Source organism: Stegastes partitus, unplaced genomic scaffold (genome assembly GCF_000690725.1).
Source record: "Stegastes partitus isolate 25-593 unplaced genomic scaffold, Stegastes_partitus-1.0.2 Scaffold1397, whole genome shotgun sequence".
Taxonomy (NCBI): Eukaryota; Metazoa; Chordata; class Actinopteri; family Pomacentridae; genus Stegastes; species Stegastes partitus.
The window spans coordinates 164,846-185,191 of record NW_007579128.1 but is presented as its reverse complement, the minus strand read 5'-3'; the positions used below and the strand labels follow the sequence as shown (position 1 = coordinate 185,191).

General features: G+C 44.1%; 1 protein-coding gene across 2 annotated transcripts in view; it reads left to right on the top strand.

The window, feature by feature from the left end:
* The first annotated feature begins 1,625 nt into the window (after positions 1-1,625).
* Positions 1,626-20,346, top strand: part of atp2a3 (ATPase sarcoplasmic/endoplasmic reticulum Ca2+ transporting 3) — a 52,723-nt gene continuing 34,002 nt past the window's right edge. For both annotated transcript variants that reach the window (XM_008299268.1, XM_008299269.1), the window contains exons 1-3: positions 1,626-1,986; positions 17,208-17,225; positions 17,563-17,645. In XM_008299268.1, the coding sequence (XP_008297490.1) occupies positions 1,869-1,986; positions 17,208-17,225; positions 17,563-17,645 (219 nt within the window). In that variant the 5' untranslated portion in view covers positions 1,626-1,868. The remainder of the gene's footprint in view (positions 1,987-17,207; positions 17,226-17,562; positions 17,646-20,346) is intronic.

The window sequence follows — 20,346 nt, the reverse complement described above, 5'->3', positions numbered from 1 at the left end:
TTGCTCGTTTTGTCTGCTGTTTTCTTGTTTTCTTATCGGTTGCCATGTCAGATTCTGGTATCCTGCTTCTGCTTTGTCTGTCAAAGCACTTTGTCCTTTTATTCCGTTCTCCCTGCAGATGAACTGTCCTCTCGCTGGACTTCCTGAGTTCAAACCCTGCATCTGCAAACATCCTCTGAGTCAGTGGCATTCAACCTTGGTCCTGAGAACTCAAAAGACTGCTTCTCAGTACCAGCACAGCCAAGAATGGACTCGAGAAGGACGCTCTTGCCAAGTCCCCTTGAGAGAACAGTCTGGCAACATCGCAAGGACGGAGAACACAGCTGTCAAGAGTTTGAGACGTTCTGCTCAGCTGCTGCTTTGTGCAGCTCAAAATGCAACTTGCTAAGTGACAGGACATGACAACCACATTGATTTTGCTGTTTTTCAATCCGTGTCCTACTACTTTTTTTTCTTTTTTTTGTTATTTTGGTATACGCTTAGTGTTTCTGTTGCGTTTTCTTGTTTGCAAAAGCGTATACCTTGCAAATAAATAGAATAAACATGAGAAAACACAACAGAGACTCACTCCTTGTGTTACTTTCCCAGATCTTCCAGCAGTTCGACAGCATCAAGCCTGCTGTCCACAAACGTGTCAGCCTTGTTTCCAATTATCTGCAACTTGGAGAAAATATGCCAAGCTTTAGCAATTACTGTTTGCTGTTCATAGCTTCCAAGTCTTTTTTTTTTTTCAGTACACAAATGCACCAATTATTGGGAATAAAAACACAATAAAGTCGTGCTGTCCCTGCTGGCCATCATTCTTGTGTGACTGCCTGGGCAGCTTTAACGGTTCAAATCTAACAAATACAGTTTCTCTCTCATTCTCCACTGTTCCGTCTAATTATTTTCAAACTAAGCGTGCTGACAAAGCTGTGAGTTCAAGCTCCTTCTCTGGTCATGTGTGAATTTAGTCAAAGAATTTAGAATGATAAATGATTGGGGGGTATTCAGTAATGAGTGAAACAAATGCATCAATTCAGAAATTCCTGCTGTTCATAGAAACATTCTTCCCTTTCTGACTCTGCAGAATTGCTATCAAAATCCAATTACAGGCCATGTTTTGTCCCTTTCCCGTCCGCTGTCAGTGGAAAACAGCCCTGAGGGTGGAGCTGCTATCTGAAAATTAGTCGTTTTTGTCTTGCAGCATTTCAGAGGAAAACTAAAAACCGTCCTAATTGACTCGATCAACACAGTCTTTGTGCAGCTGGCCTCGGGGCTGCGTTGAGGTTCAGTTCACAGTGTTGTGCACAACTAACACTCCCACTCTGTGCGCCATAAACAGCGGCAGTTTGCATTGTGCGCAGAGGGCTTTAAAAACTAGAGTCCCCCTAAAAGACGCACTTTGTTCCCAGCTCTGTGTGAACTTCTAATCAAACAGATAAATCCCCCCCAATCAGGAGCAATAAACAGCAGCGCAAGTATCTGAAGCTCCACTACACTCAACGCGTAACGTGTCCTGATGTTTGAAGTGGCTGCAGGAGGCAGCGGGACCGTGCGCTCAGGTACGCGCAGCCAATGGGAGCGCAGGAGGGAGTGCTCAACAGCCGAGAGGCGGTCCGCGCCGGCACAGACACAGCACACCTTCAGATGGAGATGAAGTAGCAGCGGCAGTCGAGCAACAGAGAGACAACAGCGTCTGAACCGCGGATCCGGAGCTTTTTCTTCAGGGGGGGAACAGACAGGTGACAGAGCAAACCGAGCCGCCTCAACGCCCATCGGTGGAAATTACTGCTGTTTCAAGCCCCGCACACACCCCCAGGTTGCCTCAGTAGATGTTACTCAGCTGCATGCATTTCGATCTGATCATCTAAGCCCGGTCCACCAAGATGGAAAATGCGCACACTAAATCGGCGACTGAAGTTTTAGACAACTTCAGTGTGAACGAAAACACCGGGCTGACTCTGGAGCAGGTCAAAGTCAGTTTGGAGAAATATGGGCCGAACGGTGAGTAGTTTGTCTACATTATTTCCCCTCTCTCTCTCTCTCTCTCTCTCTCTCTCTTTTTTTTTTCTTTTAAGTCAAACGTGGTGCGTATGAGAGCCTGCATCGATTCATTTGCCAGGAAACCCCTCCACTGCCGTTAGATTTCAAGCTGAGGCAGATCGTGCGCGTAAAAAGCCACCGTATTCCCTGTGGCGCACAGTCAGTGGAAATATAAGTGGCACATTCATTGATGCACATGCCCGCATTGGATCATTCACCTCACACCGCACCGGGTAAAGTTTGGAAACACATCTGCAGAGGAGAAATACGACACAAATAAACCAATTTAGTTAAACAATCCAGCTTCTTCTTTATTCAGTCTCTCCTCGTGTCAGGTCTGCTCTGAAAGTATGTCAAGTGCCTCAAAACGGCAGCCGAAAAAAAAAAAAAAAAAAGCTGATATCTCATGGAAAACAAGCCCTCTGTGGCTGGGTATGGACACAGTACGAGCAGCTGTGTGAGGACAGACATCCCAGGCTGTCATACAGGGATCAGGAAGTGCAGGGCAGGAAGGCTACTGGGGTGGAAGAGGATGAAGAGCTGAAGATAATGAAACAGAAAATCTTGAACAACCTGTTTTCACTTTCAACAGTTGTTCTTCACGTGGCCTGTACTTTACAGTTCAAATTACAAGATAACACACGGAAGTGCATGTGTTGTTTAAAGTGGACAGTGTCAGAGTGATAAAGATCACAGAGGCACAGTGCTGTTGTCAAACCAGCATGTAAAGTTGCCAGTTTTATGCCTTTGAGGTGAATATATCACTTCTGTGGATCACAAAGCAGCTCATGCACACACGTTAAGTATTTTCATGCTGAGCTGGGACCTGACATCTGCACACCTTTCACTCCTCTCCTGTCATTTGCATGTGCGGCCAAGCTGTGGAGCAGAGCGGCACATTGTGCCAGTCAAACAGTGGCCCTTTTGTTGCAGCCAGCCACTCTACCCAGGGGCTCGTGATGACTTCATGGAAAAAAGCAACGTCTTGCCACAGATAACATCTCTTTTGCTTTTAGCTGTGAACTTCCTGCCTTGTGTGAGAGCGTTGCAGATAAATACTAGAGGGAGGGAATACCCTTTTTTCCATTTTGGGACTTAGTAACTACAACAGGGGTTATCCACTGCTTCTTTACACGCCACAAATGTTAAAAACAGCATCGGTGTGGGTTTGTTTACCGCTTCAGTTCGTGTCTCTGCAGAGTGATGTACGCCTGCTAAAGGGCTCCTTCCCCTCTGCTCACAAACCACAAACTGTGCACATGAGGCAAGGACTCCGTGTGAGGCTTGGGGGTTTTGTTTCAGCGAGGTGGCTTGCTCACCTTGACATGTGTGCACTGTCTGGTTAGCAGGATCTCATTATCAGCAGGATCATTAACCCGAAACGTGTCCACAAACAACATCTCCGCCGTGGGACTGAGCTCAGTGTTTGGACACGAGAAAGCAAATGGGAGGAGGAAAATGATGATGTGCTGCTCCGAGTGTCTGCATGAGGAGGCTTCGACGTGCTGAAAGATAATGTGACATGTTTGACTCAGATGTGACACTGTGGGCCCGAAGTGGCTCACGGTTCATGTGGATCTCTGGGATGGATGAGGGAGTTTAACTGTGGCCGGTTTCCAGAAATGTCTGTTAGCTGTTAGTCGTCCCTCCTCAATTAAAATGTGATGAGAGTGCGTCTTGCCTCATTACATCTTGGGGTAATTTGGAGTTCAAAAATGGGTTCAAACCACCGTGAGGTTACATATTTTGACCAGATTTTTATTTTTTGTCCTTTCTCATGGTATACATGGCAACACCCACTGAACTGTAGTATCCATTAATTTGTCTCATTAGGAAGAAGAGCTTCAAATAATTAATTTGACCTTTTTATGGATGGATTTTTTCCTTTTCCTGATGTTGGGGAGACGCATAAAATGTTGCTTTTTTGTAAGTAAAGAGATGTCTAGGCGTTGTGGCTTTCTGTCGACGCTTTCATGTGCTGTTACTGAGAGAAACCTCCCCCCCCACACAGTTTCTAATCCCTTTCTGAGATGTTGGAAAGTTAGCTTAGCCACCACATCTGGTGCAGCCTTTTTCTGTAAAGCTGCTGCAGGAAGGAGGCTTTTATTCACACCTTCCATTCGTGGTCTACCTCTCCGAGTTCATCCACAAACATCCACTTAATTTACTGTGGAGGACTACAAGCACCTCAATTTACAAGACAGTTTATCAGTTTCATTGTGAAGTGATAGTTGGTTGTGATGTAGTGGAGACGAGAGGAAGTCACAAGCCTCTATATCTCTCTCTCACACACACACACACACACACACACACACACACCCTGTCTGTGTGTGTGTGTGGGTGCACCGAGACGCTTTGTGCTGTTACAGCTTGCGGTTCCTGATGATTGTGTCCTGTGCACTCACATCCCCGATTTCAAAGGTGCACTGCGTTCGTTTTCGGAGAGTGTCAGTAAAAGGGCACATTGTCCCCATGAGCAATCAACTTTTTTTATTATTTTTTTTTTTCAAGGTAAGGTCCCTTGACAGCAATTTTCAAAGACTTTCAGGTGAAGGAGTGTCCGGGGAAGATGGCCTTTTTAAAAAAAAAAAATCCCCTCCTAAGAATGCGTTAATTGATTGATTCATCTTCCCTTCTAACATTTAAGATCTAAAAGAAGTTCCTCCGTCATGATTGAAGTCCTCCAGGCTTTAAAATGTTAAAAGCGTAATTGAGTATAGAAGCATTATTGATCAAAGCGTGTTAAATAAATCCCTTTCTATCTTTTCTTTTTTTAAAAATTGCGTTGCACAGCTGGAGGGCCTTCTCCAATTAGGCTTTTAAAAATGTCACCTGACACTCCCTCCAGGAGAGGAGCAGAATTGTGCAACGTATTCAGGTTAAACAACCTAGTAATGCATGTCATTGCACCATCATCACACAGTGTCTGATGTTAGACGTGTTGGGCAATCAAAACAAACCAATCGGCCTTCTCTTCTGTTATCAAACCCTGCACCGGAGCGTCTGTTGATTTTAACCGACTTATGTCATTTTATTGATTAAATGAAGAGAACCTCCGGCACCAATAAAGTGTCTGTTTTTCCGTCACTGATGGAGTGAAGTGATGCCGTCCTTTGCAACGATTCTAAAACGTTGCTGCACTTTCTTCACCGCAGTTTCTGCTACAAATATTAATTACAACTTCCTCTAGTGGGATCTTTCTCACTGTGTTGTTTCTCTTCCTGTTGTGCAACTTGACATGAAAGCAGCCTGACTTACTCGCTCCTGCGTTTGAAATATGAGAGACGTTGTTACTGTTTCCTGCTCCTCCTCCTCCTCCTCCTCCTCCTCCACGCCGCCGCCATGACTGCACGTCGCCGTACGCTCCTCAATCACTTGACTGCAAATTGTCCAGCGGAGAGTTAAAACTGTGCTAATAGTATCGGTGTTATGTGGGCTGAGAAAGGAGAGCTAAGTTGTAGAAAAGTAATTTGAAGTCCTTGGGGTGTTGAGTCACTTCCCTGTTCTAGTGGGCTCTGTGTGTGCCTGCCCAGCTGCCTTCAAAGGAACTGTGATCCTGTTCGAGCTTGTCACTTGTCTTGCCTTCTTCCCTCCCACCTCTGCATCTGTCAGTCACCGTCATTGCTCTCGCGCTGAGATGATGTTGAGTCACGGCGCTCTTGACGCTCTGCCTGGATGCTCCTGCTGCAGCACAGTCCGGTCCGCTGAGGAGATGGATGCTCACAGGTGTTTCACTGGTGCACCGGCAAGAAAATGGAGATCTGAGTGCAGGATGAAGAGCTGCATGTAAAATAGCGTGTGGAGCTTGTTGGTGTCTGGAAAAATAATTCTAGAAAAGTCATGTGTTTGGATCTTAAACCCTTTGTTTCCACCTTTTCTGCCATCCCACACATTAGAGCATCCTGGAATTAGATTTAGCGTTATTGCCCAAGAGTGCGTAGACACAGAAGGAATTCGGTTTTTTTTGCTTTTAAAGAACTTACACACACAAATAAACAACATGCATTCATTTGAACCAGGACAAAAGGTCAAAGAAAGGAAGTGAGCATTTGGCTACATGGATGTGTGTCGGAGAGCATGTTTAAAAGTGAACCAGAAGTTTGACTCTGATGCGACAGGAATGAATACAGTTAGGGTTAAATTAAAAAAAGCAAAAATACGAGAGAGCATAATAGTGAAGTGGCCATCTACAGGACTGTCGTCAGAGTTTCATCTCATCCAGTCAACTTTTTTCAACACTACTCGGGGGTCGACTCATCATCAGCCTGGCCGACTGTCGGATCCAATATTCATCATTTTCCCGATTATCTGTGTTTTTTAAGTGACTCTCCATTTAAATATTTTCATTTAAAAACTTTACCTCTGATGCATCTGTGGTCAATGTCCCGCCCACAGAACAATCTGATTGGTCGCATGTCACCAGTAGCACATTTTGAAAAGGTCTTTTTAACATATACAGAACATAAATGGCATTTCAGCAGAGTTTTATGGTTTAATTTGTGTTGTTCTAAATTATGGCACCCATTCTGAACACTACATTATAGAAAATTGATCTAAAATGCCACCATAATGCAGCAGCTTAAGATATGATGGCAGTTTTTAAAGAGTGAAGCTGGTGATAAATATAACTATTTGTCATTTTTAACAAATCTTATTAAAAGACCAAAAGAAACACATGGTAGTCTGTCACTCAGTGCTTTCCATACTTCAGCGCCACGCCTACAGGTCCCATTTTTAAAATCTGTTATGAATGTAGACTTTTATTTTGAAGGGCAGTTAATAGCTGAGCACTGTGGGATTCTTGTATTTTGTGTTTTTTAGCAGATGTTGCTTATACGTGCATTTACTGGGACATATTTTCAGCTGTAGATTGGATGCTCTGGTAGTGTCAGTGTTGAGTATTTATGGCAGCAGGACGCCGTATGTGGAATTGTCTCAAAATAACCTACAGCGTCCTGATTTGTGGTGATGCTGGAACATGTCGCCCAGTGAAACGCTGTGGCTCACTGGTGAGATTCTGAAATATTTTCGGACAACAATGCAGCTCCACGGCACAGAGGAACGAGATACTGTGCAGACAAAACTTGTTTGTAGCATCAAGTCGTTCTTAGTTTTGCCCTTTTCATTAGGTTTGTTAAAAATATAGACCATCACTGGACTTAATATCATTTTGGCAAACCAAAGGGTAGTGTAACTCAACATGGGCGTGTAGAAGCCTGTCTTGTGTCACACCATCTGCTCTTGTGTCAGTGGGTGTATATTTTTTAATTTTTTTTAAAATTCAGTTTGAAGTTTTCACTACTTTGACGGGCTTCTGTTGCCTCAGGCCTCAGATCCTTAAAGTTGTACTGTACCAGGCATTTGATTGGATAAAAGTGTCGTTCTGGTTTCTAAACCTAGAATAAACTCTATTAATAGCTTGGTGTTAACACAGATATTTCGGTCTGCCGTTTGGGGGATTGCTGACTATTTTTCACGGCATTCAGCTTCTCCAGTTGGCTACTGGGCGGCCGGGTGCCATCCTCCTAGCCTGTCGAGATGTTCAAAAAATGGCTCTTTGCACAGCTGTGACCTTAAAGAGGAAGCTTTGAGCTCTGACAAGATATCAGCTCTGTGCTAATCACCTCATGCATGTCCTGCTCAGTTGACAGGCCTCTTTTCCTTTTCCTCTGTAACTTGCCAGCAGAGCCGATCGTGCTGTGAGCGGTTAAAAACGAGGGGCAAGGCGCTCTTTCTCTGTGCGAGTTGGAGTGTTTGTTTAAACCTGAATCTAATGTGCAGTGAGCAGTATATGTGTGCAGTCAGGGCCCATATTTATTTACAGTATCTGCATAAACACAGATGTCTTATCTTCAGTGATCATCAGCGGTTTCAGTCTATCGCTGCTCGGATCACGTATGATGTTCAAAGGTCCTAATCCGGTGAACCAAAACGTGTTGTTTGTGTTTGTCCTAAACAAACCAAACTAAAATATACAGGACACTCTCATGCATTGGTAGATCTTTCACAGGACAAATGTGAGAGTGATGCTGCAGTTTGATTTCAGCATGCACTATCCCGAGCAACAACCAAAGGAAAAATCCAGTCTCTTTTTCCCTGACCACAGCTCGATGACGTCAGAGACGGTTCAGCCAATCGGCAGCTGCAGCAGCCACTGAGCTGAGTCTCATGTTATTTGCTGTCTTAATTGGCTAGAAAAGATAAAAATCTCCACTTTGAAGCTAATTCTCCTCTTCTGACACGACAGCCTTTCAGAGACGAACAACACAAAAGAGCTTATCTGCGTGCAACTTTGACAGTTGATGGAATTTCCTCTCTGCGTCCTCGGCATGAGGAGAATTACAAGCTGATCAGTTAATCAAACATTGCAGCTAAAATAATATTAATTGCACCGAGCAGGACAGCCCGCTCCTTTTCCACTGGTGCCCCTTTTTTCCTGCTGTGCATGCTAATATATTTTGCCTCTCGCTGAAATGAAAACCATTATGTCTTTCCTTTGTTGAGTATGTGAGGCATTTCAGACTGTTGGTCTGGATGTGTCAGCAGGTTTTAAAACGTTTGCTTAATGCTAGTTGGAAAAATGTTACTGCAGCTTCTGTCTCATTGTGCTGTTGTGGAAATTCTACTGTGGGCTGAAACAAATTCTGACCCATTTAATTTAATTCGACACTCTCTGGTGTGGTGCTTCAAACACACTTTGAGTTGGTATTTGAAAATTAGTTGCAAAAACCTCAAATATGCAGCAATGTTTTCCAAATATCTCAATGAATGGTGCAAATTTTTTCCCCTGTAATCAATTATAGCGAGACATAAACTGCACTGTGCTTTCAATGACATTTAAATTCCTTACAAATATGAAGCGCTGAGGGGTGACAAATTAATGGAAAAAAACAACAGTAAGTGTCTTAGTTATGTGTTGGGCCACCAGAACAGCTCTCTATTAGAAGTATTAAACCATTCTTCCAAAAGATATTCTCTCTTTTGGTGTTTTGGTGACGGCGGTGGAGTCTGCTGTCAAATACGTCGACTAAAAATCTCCTCTAAGTGTTGAGATGTGGTGACTGTGAAGGTCACAGCATGTGATTCACATCACTTTCATCAAACCGTTTAGTGACCCTTTGTGCTCTATGAATGAGAGCATTGCTTCTTTATTGGATAAAGATGATCGCTCAGAACGACTTGTATTGATTTGGTGTGATCCTTCCCTCTAAGGGGACAAGTGGAGCCAAACCATGATGGCAAAATGTCCCCCAAAGCTCAACAGAGCCACCAGACCCCATCAGTGTGGAGTCCAAGGTTCAGGTTCTTCCTCTGATTTGTCACCTGTCTGTACAAACTAATATAATAAAACATTTAAAGCAGCTCCTCAATTGTTTACATCCCTTTAAAGTTGAAATACAAGCTGAAATGAGGGATGGAAGCATTGACTGTAAATAAAGATGGACGTAGCCTCGGAGCCAAAAAAGTAAAGCCAACACAGAGGTGCCTTACACCCATTTTTTTTCTTAACGCCTGCAGGTGGCGACTTCTTTGGTTGTAAAAATAAGTCGGATTGTATATAAATCCATGAGAAAATGACCCTACTTCACCCTTGATCTGTTACCTCAGCAAACATGTTCCTCATGGGTTTATGGTCTCAATCACTAGTTTCCAGTCTCCCTCAACACAGCATGATGTTTATTTTGTAAGTTGTTGTCCCATTTGGAGAAAAATAGATGATAAAGCGGGGTATGTTTTAGAGTTGGGCTACTTGGTGATTATCAGGCTGCTATCGTACCATCGTGCACAGTGTCCTTGACTTCTCAGTCAGATTCACGCCTCACTTGTTAGATCCAGTTTCAAAAGACCAAGATGGCGATGGCCAAATGCCTGAGATGAGGCTGCAAAATGGTGGTCCACAAACAAATGATGATGATTTGCTGTGACTTCAGAGATGCCCTGACTTTTCATCTGGTGCTGTGGTCAGAACGAGTCCAACATATGTTGGCATGCTAAACAAAGATGAACATATCTAGAGAAAAAATCAGCATTGCCATTGTGCACATATTGGCATGTTGGCATTTAGCTCAAAGTTAACTATAAAGAGACACCAGCATGACTTCAGAGTCTTGTTCTGTTTGATCCACGTGTTTGAGCAGCTTTAATCCAACATGACAGACTTCTGGGTCTTTAATGACTGAGGAGTCATTGAGGCCTTCATGTCCTCGTTTTATTACGTTGCAGAGGAGTGATTAGTGACTCTGTTCCACTGTTGCCGATCCGATATGAAGAGTTGCTGTCACAGGTCGTTGGGGCGCCTGGAGATAGCTGCTGACTCTTGCCCACTTAGCATGGTTGCGTATGACTTCTTTAGAGAAGGAAAGCCCTCGACTGACATTTATGTAAATGAACATTGACTTTGTCAGACACCAGACGTCTCTCCTGCAGCTACTGCGATGCTCTCAGTGTAGCAGAGATAATAACGTTAGGCTGGAGAATGAGGTACATTTATCATTCACATTTGATATGCTTAATGCATGCAGACTTTTCCGGTGGGGGAATACATTAGGAGATTGAGTGGATATAGGAAACTATCATTAGGGGTTACCATCATGGTATTTATAGGGCTGTTTTACATTCTCGTGGCGTGTGCAGAGGGATCCTGGAGCTTGAGTCTGAAGCAGCACCGGTCTTACTTCTGTACCTGCATACAGCCACTGGTGCCTCCCTGTTCACAACTCAACCCGCTGGCTGTTTATGTGGAGGTGTGTCTGCTTGTCTGCATGCTACCACTCATGCTAAAGGTGCATTAGCAGCCTGCGGAGGTCAGAAATGAGCTGGTCCACTTCAGACCATGATGCCTGCAGTCGAGCATGCTGCATCAAGGCCCCGCTGATTGCATAACAGTTATTCTTGGTAAATTTTGACAGACACTGGCACATTACCTTGTGAAATGCTTGTTTTCGAGGAGCCTTCATGAGCCAAGTTGCTATGGTAACTGCAGAAAACTTTCTCATGTTTGTAGTTTTCACGAGGCAGCTCCAACTCCGGCTTGTTAACGCCGCTTTAACCGCAGTCAGATGTGATGTTTACTGGGGGGGGTCCTAATAATCTGGAGTGTAATTTGTTAATGGACTCCGTCAGAGTCCAAAGAGACGGGAGAGAGGAGTTTGCGCTGAGAGCTCCTTCATCAGCACATTGTTTGCAGTGCCGATAGATAGATAGACAGCTTCCTGCTTTGCTTCCTGACTCTCTGGACACAGAAATCATCTCCATGTTGCTGTTGTTGGCAACTGTCTCCAGGAAGTGTCTCCCCTCTGCTCGGCACTGCTCACTTTTTTTTTTTTTTTTTGCTGTGCGTAAACAGCCTCTTTTATTCATTGTCTGGGTCGGGAGGAGGGGAGGAGGTGGAAAGGAGCTGTGGGGACATAGAGAGAGAGAGAGGGAGAGGGAGAGCGAGGTGAAGTCAGTACTCAGGAATGCGCCTGGGCAAGCCTCGGGTTGACACAGCCCAGATGACTGGGAGGGAATCCTTGGCAGGGGGAAGCCGGGGAACCCCGTTCAACACCTCCAGCTTTTTCCCTCTCTTCACCCACCCACCCTCTCCTCCCCTCCCCTTACCCTCTCTTCTGTCTTGTCCTTTCAGTCAGTCCGTCTTTGTCTCCAGCACTCCAGTCCCAGCCAGCCTGTCTGCCATAAAAACATTATACAACCAGGGAGGCACAGTAATGGGGAAACAGGCTTATGTCAGACTGGTGGAGCATGGAAAACAGTGAAACCCACTTCTCCACATTTCTGCTGCCGCTGCTGGCAGAGTGCAGCCAAAAGTCCCCCGTGAGTTCAACCGTGTCCAACCTGAACTCTGAAAACCCTCTAGACAGCAAGTTTTTGAAAAGCGATTCACAATGACTCATCAGCTATTATTATACAGGCTGAGGACGATCTTTACTGGAGCAGAGGCACGACCTCTGCACAAGGGTCAGTCTGCCCAAGAAGGTTGTTTTCTAACAGATTATCCACAACTAGTTTAAAGCCAGTGTAGGAACTTCTCTGTTCTTTAATAGCTGGTGTGATGAAAATGCGTTTTATTCTAGTTCTCTGCAGACACGAGGCGTGAGGTGTTATTCTTGTGCATATTTCATATATCAACCGTGTGCTCTCTAATGTGAAGGCTTGTCTCTCATCCGCTCTTGTTTGTGCTGAGGAGGCCCAGCTTGACCCTGACACCTTGGAGTGCACAGGAGGCCTTATCTTGACTGTTGAAGGCCCACACAAATGGTTCCAGAGGCCTCGGAGTGCCTTGTTAGTGGAAGAGTCAGACACGGTCATTACAAACTGACCCCCACCTTGCTTTCCTCTGCTGGGAGGGCTATGAGCGGCAAACTTTCCTATAAGATTGACTGACTTTATGCCTTTTGCCTCCTGTTTCTGGAAGTCCTGATTGCGTGGTTTATTGCAATAAATAACTCTAATGGACGCTTGTCCTCGGTAAAGTTTTTGTAGAATCCCCACTTCACCTCCTTGCTCTCCTTAGTTTTGTTAAATCAAACCACCAACTGAAATGATCAAACAGCTTTTTCATTTTAGTGGGAAAACACTAAGAAATTCGCAGATTGCTTTTTCATTTTATTCTAAAAACGACTCGATAAATCATATAATTTCTCTTTCCACTAGCGGCACGTGAGCGGCTGCAGTATTTTTGTTTTTGGACCGAGGCTGCGGGCTCACGTCATGGCCCTTCCTCTTTTCCAGGCCCGCTCCACACACGGTCACGTTTGATACTCGTGCTGTACAGTGTGGTCAAAACATGCAGAGAAACACGAGGTTTCCACTGCTCAAAGGAGAATACTGCTGTCATTTAGGGCTACCAGCCCGCTGGCTTCTAAATATAGCTGCTTTTCCACAACCGTTCCGTAATGAATGCTGTAATTCAAGCTTTCACTTACTGTATTTACTGTATAATGAGCCGTTCTGAGAGGGCATGGATTAAAGAATTATAATGCTGTAAAGGTGTTAGTCTGTGGTAGAAGCTCATGTTCCCTCCAGTGTCGGGGCATATGAAATGTATTCCCCCCCCAAAAAAATAAATCATGATGCAACCTGGATGTCAGACATATGCACAAAGTCAAACAGAAAGCAGGCCAATCAGACCGATGCTATCAACACTCATCAAGTCCTTCTGATGTGATGGATGTTGTTTGCTGCATTGGACCCGTTCAGTCATAACTTTGCGTCGGACTTGATGAGAACCTGACAAACGCGGTGACTAAGCATGTCTGCGTGTCATTGTGGCGACACTGATCAACAGTACTTGTCAATTGGAACGTTTTTAGAACATGACTGATGTGTTTTCTACTCACACCAGTGACTCATGAGTGTGGTGGGTGTTCGGATCAGAGTGGATAAAATGCTCAGCCTGTCTCAAAATGCCAAAAAACTGAAAAAAAAAGAAATCAACTTTCCTTTTCGAATGACAGATAAAAAGTGACAAGAATTGATTTGAAAGAAAAGACGTTTGAGTCGTCGGGTTTGTTTTCGTGGGATCCTACTCGCATTCTGATGTAAAGAAGTGGCGTAAATGCAGTAAGTAAGCAGAATGTGCACTGAAGTAAACTCCAGCAGTTTAGAGGCTGAGGCTGCACCATGAATGTCAATGACATCACCGCAGCTCTGATAAAGAAAAAGTGTTTCCTGGATAAGCGAGGACCAGAATAAACGTTGTGTTCTTACAAAGGGCCCCGGCTATTGATTATTTCCATTACTGTTAAATCTTTCTCAGTTAATTTAAAATGTGAGTAACACTGCCGGAAAGGGAAAAAAAAGTCCAAAATGTTCCTAACAAATGTCCACAGCTCTAATTAGGTCTTCCATCAATCAAAAAAACATTCAACTTATAATGATTTAAGTCAAATTCTTACATCCAAGAAGCCTGAAACAGTGAATATTTAGCATTTTTTACTGCTTTTTCATTAATGTGTGTGTATTTAAAGACAGTATCATGCAAATAAGTTAAGCTGCATTTATTTAGCACATTTTAACGCCGTTACAAAGTGCTTCACACACACAAAAAAAGGCAAACAAAGTGAGAATAAATTATAATATGAAACAGCGCAGTCAGAGACAAACAAACCCAGACACACAAAGTACTTCACACACATAAACGAAACAGGAAAAAAAAACTAAGTGAGAATAAATGACAAAATGAAGCACAGTGCAGTGGCAGAGACATGTACCAGAACAAAAACACATGGATGGAAGTCTATAAACGGGTTCACTGGTTTTTTAGGAGGCGCTAAAAGCAGCCCAAAGGTCCAGAGCATCTAATTGACTGAAGAAGATTTCAAAGTGTTGGGGATAAAGATGCAATCACCTTTTGTTTTGCTGTTGGAGCAAGGGATGGATAAATATAGTGGCTGAGAAGTGGAATGAGGAACAAAGAAATTAAAAAAAAACTTCAGTGAGGGCAAGTCATGCAGTGCCCTAGATGTAATCTTGTCAGTTATTCTGAATTTTATAGGAAGCCAGTGGAGGGCTGAGGAGCAGGGGTAAGGTGGGACTGACAGCTACTTCCTGTTAGTAGCCTGGCAACCAACGTTAATTGATTTAGAGCAGGTTGACTGAGGCCTGTGTAGAGAGAATTACAATAATCTAGATGGGAGGGCTCCAGTTATCAGGGTATCACACTGCTCAGCCTTCCTGGAAAAGTTTGTTCCAGGGTGCTGGAGTGGAGACTCTCACTGATTGTCCAACATCAGACTGAGAAGGAGCAATGCTGATCCCATCCTGGCTTTGGAACAGTGAACACCTCGTTACCCTTGCAGAGTTGGTGAGGCGTAATGGGAGTTACGGTGTCCCCTGGGGAACCCTGTGAAAGCTGCCATGGGGTTGTCAGGTACCCAGTTCCTGTACAGCCAAAGTGAGAGCTGTGTTTGTATTCTCTGCACCAAGTCAGACATGTTTCCTGTGGGTGCTGGGCTCTGCCAAGGTTGCCCCTTGTCTTGGATCTTGTTTGTAATAATCACTGACGGGATTTCAAGGCTGGGGTGAGGAGTGGTTTGGGCGTCATATCTTTTTCAGAGATGATGTGGTTCCGTTGGTCAACTGGGGTGAGTGTCAGCACATCCAAGTCTGAAGCCATGACTCTGCTGGAAACTGGTGGATTGCACCCTCTGCCGCAAGTTTAGGAATTAAAACATCTTTAGATGTTGTTCACGTGTGACGGGAGAGTAGAGTGATAGACAAATGGACTGATGCAGCATCAGCATTTAGGCAGACATTGCATCACACTGTTGTAGTAAACAGGGACCTGAGCCAGAAAGCAAAGCACTTGATTTACCAGTCGATACACATTCCAACAGTTACCTATGGTCACGAGCTCCGGGTAGTGAGTGGAAGAGTGAGATTGTGGAAAAAATAAGTGGGTTTCCTCTGTAGAGTGGCTGGCTATGAAGAGGAGTTTGGACACCCAGAGGGAGCTTTAAGTACAGTCACTGGTTCTTTGTTTCAAAAGGATCCGGCCGAGGTGGTTCAGGCGTCTAATTAGGATGCCTGTGGATGCCTTCCTTTGAAGGTTTTCTGGGCATTTCCAGCTGGAAGGGTGGACCCAGAACTCACTGATCTCATGTGGACTGGGAAAGCCTTGGAATCCCCCAGGAGGAAAGTGTTGCTGGGTAAAGGGGCATCTGGAATGCCCTGCTTTGTCTGCTGCTGCTGCTGCTGTGACCTGGTGGTCCTGAAAATGAATTAAGAGTTCAAGATCTATAGAAAACAAGAAATATTTGGTTTTAGATATTTCCTAACTGAGGAAAACCGTAGAGGACAAGCTTTGTAAAGTGATAGTCAAAACCTCCTAAAAAATGAAACCAGATTTCTTAGGAGGTTTTTATTTCAGTGAAATGGAACAAAGTGGCAAATTTTTCAAATCCAGTCAGAAAATTTTGTTTATCAAGTTTGAGGTTGAGAAAATGAAGGGGCATCCAGTCTTTGGTGGTCGAGCAATCATGGAGGGGGGACAAGGGGATTCAGGTTCCAGGGCTTAGCATAGAAATAGATCTGAGTGTCATCGGCATATCATTTAACGTGTCTGAACAAGTGAGGCTGAAAGGGTAGTAGTAGTTTTGTAGGTGGCACATTTTTGAGGAAAGAAAGAATCCACCATGTAAAATTATTAGTGGTTTCTTTTAAAGTTAAACTGAGTATTAAGGGGCCCTGGATGATGTACACGATAAAGTTGAAACTATTATTTGGAAAAGTTGTTTTGTGTTTTTTTGGTCTTCTAATTGTTTCAGTGCATTCATTATAAGAAAATACAAAAACAGCTTCTAGTCTCTCAAATGTAAATATATTGGTTATATGTTTGTATTTTGGACTGTTTGGCGCACAAAGCAACAAACCTGAATAGGCCAACTTGACTGTATGGAATGTGTTGAACTTTTTTTTTTTTTTTTTTTTTAAACTATTCGCTTTTTTTAAATTCAGTTTTATAGACCAAATGACTATTCCAGAAATAAACTGACTCATTGTCATCGTCTCATCTGTAAAAGATTTACAAAATTAAGGGAAAATTTGAGAAATAGGAACTGAATAAAAATAAATGAAATTAGTTTTTACAACTGAGATACTAATTTTACGAGAGGACTCACTCCATCCGCTTCATCATGGTCTCATTTCACAGGTGATTTGAAAACAGTTGTGGGCCGGCAGACAGTCAGTAATTACAGTTAACCATTACAAGATGAGCAATCACGCTGGTATCAGCGGCCTATGAAGACGTTTGTTATTACAACATCCGTGTAATGTTTTCTGACGGTCATTATCCAGCCGAGCCGATGCTGGATGCCTTCAGCTAAACTCGATATACCGAAGGTGGACTTTAAAACATCTTGAGCTGAGCATCCTTGAATAAATCCTAGAGCTGGATCTGATAGTTACTCACGTCAGTACCAATATGACAGTAGGCCATAACTCTCAGTAACTTGAAAAACAACAGTGTCGCCGTCCTGCCTCCCTACGTGGAGCTTTTAATCATCATGACCAAGCGGAACGATTCGTACGTGTCCGTGCATCACAAAGTCAGGCCGAGTTAATCAAATGTATTAACTGCTCTTTGTCTTTCTCTTCCAAACCCCCAACCCCACCCTCTCCACCCTCTCTGGCCCCACCAATTTTATTCCTCTACAACCGGCATGGTGTGACATCCACAGAGCTCCCGGCTGAAGAAGGTAAATATTGATTTTTCTAATGAGCTGCGATCCTCCTCCCTTTACTACCTGATTACGTGTCTTGAGCCTGGGTCTTTTTCTTTTCTGTAAACTTTGCGAGTGTACACTACAGCAGCTTTCCACCCATGGACACACACACCACTGCTCCTCTGTAAACACAGCCATGGTCTTGCTGTACAGCTGCCTGTCAGCATTGCAGAGCTAATGTCAATACGCCTTGCAGATCCATCCCACCCTTAAGCACGAGGACACACTTTAAATCCTTTACACTTAAAGGCTCAAGCTTTGAATCGAGTGTGATGCGTTATCTCGTGTGACGTTTATTTGCATATTTCAGGCAAGTCCCTGTGGGAGCTGGTGGTGGAGCAATTTGAAGACCTCCTGGTCCGGATCCTGCTGCTGGCTGCCTGCGTCTCCTTTGTAAGTACAATGAGGGATAATTAAAAGGCCCGTGGCTCTCAACATCTTGGTTCTCCATCTTGATCCTAGACCCTAATTGGACAATGGCCAGGAAATTGCCACCTAATAGACGGCACGATTAGTCTTAGGCGGCTTTATTCCCCTCTTAGAACTCTGCTCAGCCTAGTTTGTGGTCCCTTTTCATGTGGAAACTTGTGTAACACAGGCTTTTCCACCCAGTGTTGATATGGTTTCAGCGAGGGGAACAGGCGCAGCACTTCTGCCGAACTGGAAACTAAACTATCAGTCAAAGCTCCCTCTGGTGCGTCGCCCTAGACTGTGACCTTGGTTGGAATCCGAGGGCGGCGAAGGTCGGAGAGGGGTGGAGTGGGGGAATCCTTGCTGCATAATAGCTTTTTTTCCATCTATTACGGCACGTCCCCGGTGTCTCGGGATGGAATTGCTGTTGCTATTTCTGCAAGTAGGAAAGTTGCTCTAAAAACGTATATGACACAATATATCTGTAGCTGCTCCGGGTGCAGGCGTGGGCTCGACTCTGGAGTGTGGGCTCACTTTTCCTCACATAAATCCGACTTTTCTTACTTTAAAAAGGTTGTTTATAGCGGAACACGCCGCTCAGACCCTAATGCTTTACAACGTCGTCGTTGCCTGGAGTGGTTTCAGCTTAGCGGCCATAAAGCGACATTACTCGTGACCTGATGTGACTTGAAATCCTAAATATGTCACACTCCACTGTAGTTTTTCCTACAGCCGACACTTCAGAGCTCGCCTGTTCATAAATTACGTTCTTGTAGTCCTTTTTATAACCTTCTAACTCTCCTATTTGCACACTGTTTTGTATGTTTCTAGTATAACCAGGGAGTGGCTAAAGCTGAGCGAACCGGCGCTAAACCCCGACTTGGGACTCATTTGGCTGTTATTTTGAATTTATTCAAATTCATTTCCTTCGCATGGCACAACAGTGAACTTTATTGGCTCGTATTAAGGCAGAAGCGGGAAGGTTAGGACACGACGATGTTTAATGTGTCATTCACGAGCCGTTCAGTGTGGCTATATCTTTAATGGTGCCTCATTTATTCAAGCAAATGTGTTTCTTCTGAAGCTGATAGTGAGCCACCCCCCTCTGGCAGGGCTGTAATGGAGCAGAGGCGCACAGAAAGCCACACCAGGCACCTGAAACAATCACTTCCTCGCCGCGTGAAGTCGGCTTAATGTGGCGGAACTTAACATAGCACGAGCAGGGACTTACAAAGTTGCAGCAATTGACCCTAAAGATGTTTTTCTGGTCAATTTGATATAAAAAAATACATGTTTTTTTCCCATTTTGCCGAGGCCCCTGCGATGTTCCAAAACTCTGGAGATGTTCGGCTATAATGGGCCCATCTGTCGGCGTGCGTCCCAGCATGTGGAGTGTGAAGAGTGCAATGTTCAGAGCTGGAAGGAGAAGGTTTAATTTCAAAACCCAGCGGTGAAACTGAGCTTAATTCTGCCTTTGATTGCCAAATACAAGCAGCTGAATTTCCACCAGATTCCCCCTCCTCAATAAACACCGAACTCCAGCAGAAACTCCACTCCGCTCTGCTCTCAGTTTGAACTCCCATTCGGCGGTGAAGGCAGGAGTTAGGTATTCAAACCGCTCTGTGAATGTGTGCTGATTGTGTGGAGTGTCTTTTGAACCGTCCTCACTGAGAGGACGGCCATTGTTGCCCTCCAATCTCAGCCCAGTCAGACAGCAGATTTACCGTCCCCCAAATGATGGGGAATGATGAGCTATCGACCGGGCTCAGGCTGCCGTGACGTACACTCCGCTGCAGAGAATATACTCCTCTATCATTTGATAAGCCCCCATCAGATCATCGAAACGTGGATCTACTTTATCCACCTCTCCGTCTCTGCAGTCATTGTGGTTTCTACATCTGCCATTGATAAAATGATGGAAGCATCAGTGTAAAGTCATTTCTGCATTCCAGCAGGCGTCTTTTTCTCCGAAGATGTACTCTGTGGTTACATAAATAACTATATTAAGCTTTAGAGAAAAAAGAGATTAAATTGTATACTAACCTTGAGAGAGAGTAAGAAAAAAAAGAAATGTTTTTATCGTGAGATAGTTAAATACTGATGATACTTCAGCTTGACATCACGGACCCTTTCTGAGGCATGACTTTAAAGCGGCTCTGCTTTATATTTTTATAACAGCAAAAGGATTACATGACAAATGAAAGATGTTGCTCGTAGCAACAAACTCGCAAAGAATTATCACCCAGCTCTCTGTTCATAGTAACTCGAAGCTCAGTGTTTAGTTTTTTTCTGGCCTGTAACCTTCTGGTTTCATTCACTGCAGGCACTTGTGGTATCAGTTTAAACAAAAATGACTGTTAGATGCCTTTTCTTTTAAAGGTACTTTTAGCTTTCAGAAATCCTGCATTATTTTCCTCCATGTTAGCCAGCAGCCTTTTTCTCTTGCTGAGTGTATTGGAGCATTACCAACGCTGTTAATGTAGATTTATTATTCACACAAGGGTCCATAGGTGATAATAGCTCTGCCATTGTTGCGTTTACAGGTTTCTTTTTGCTGCCCTCGGGTGGCCGACGAATTAGCTCTCACAAGTCACGTGCAGACGATTTTGTTGGTAATCAGTGCAACATTAGTAGGTCATGAAGGGGGAACTGCTGCGCTTTCCATCTGGATAAGCAAAGTAAG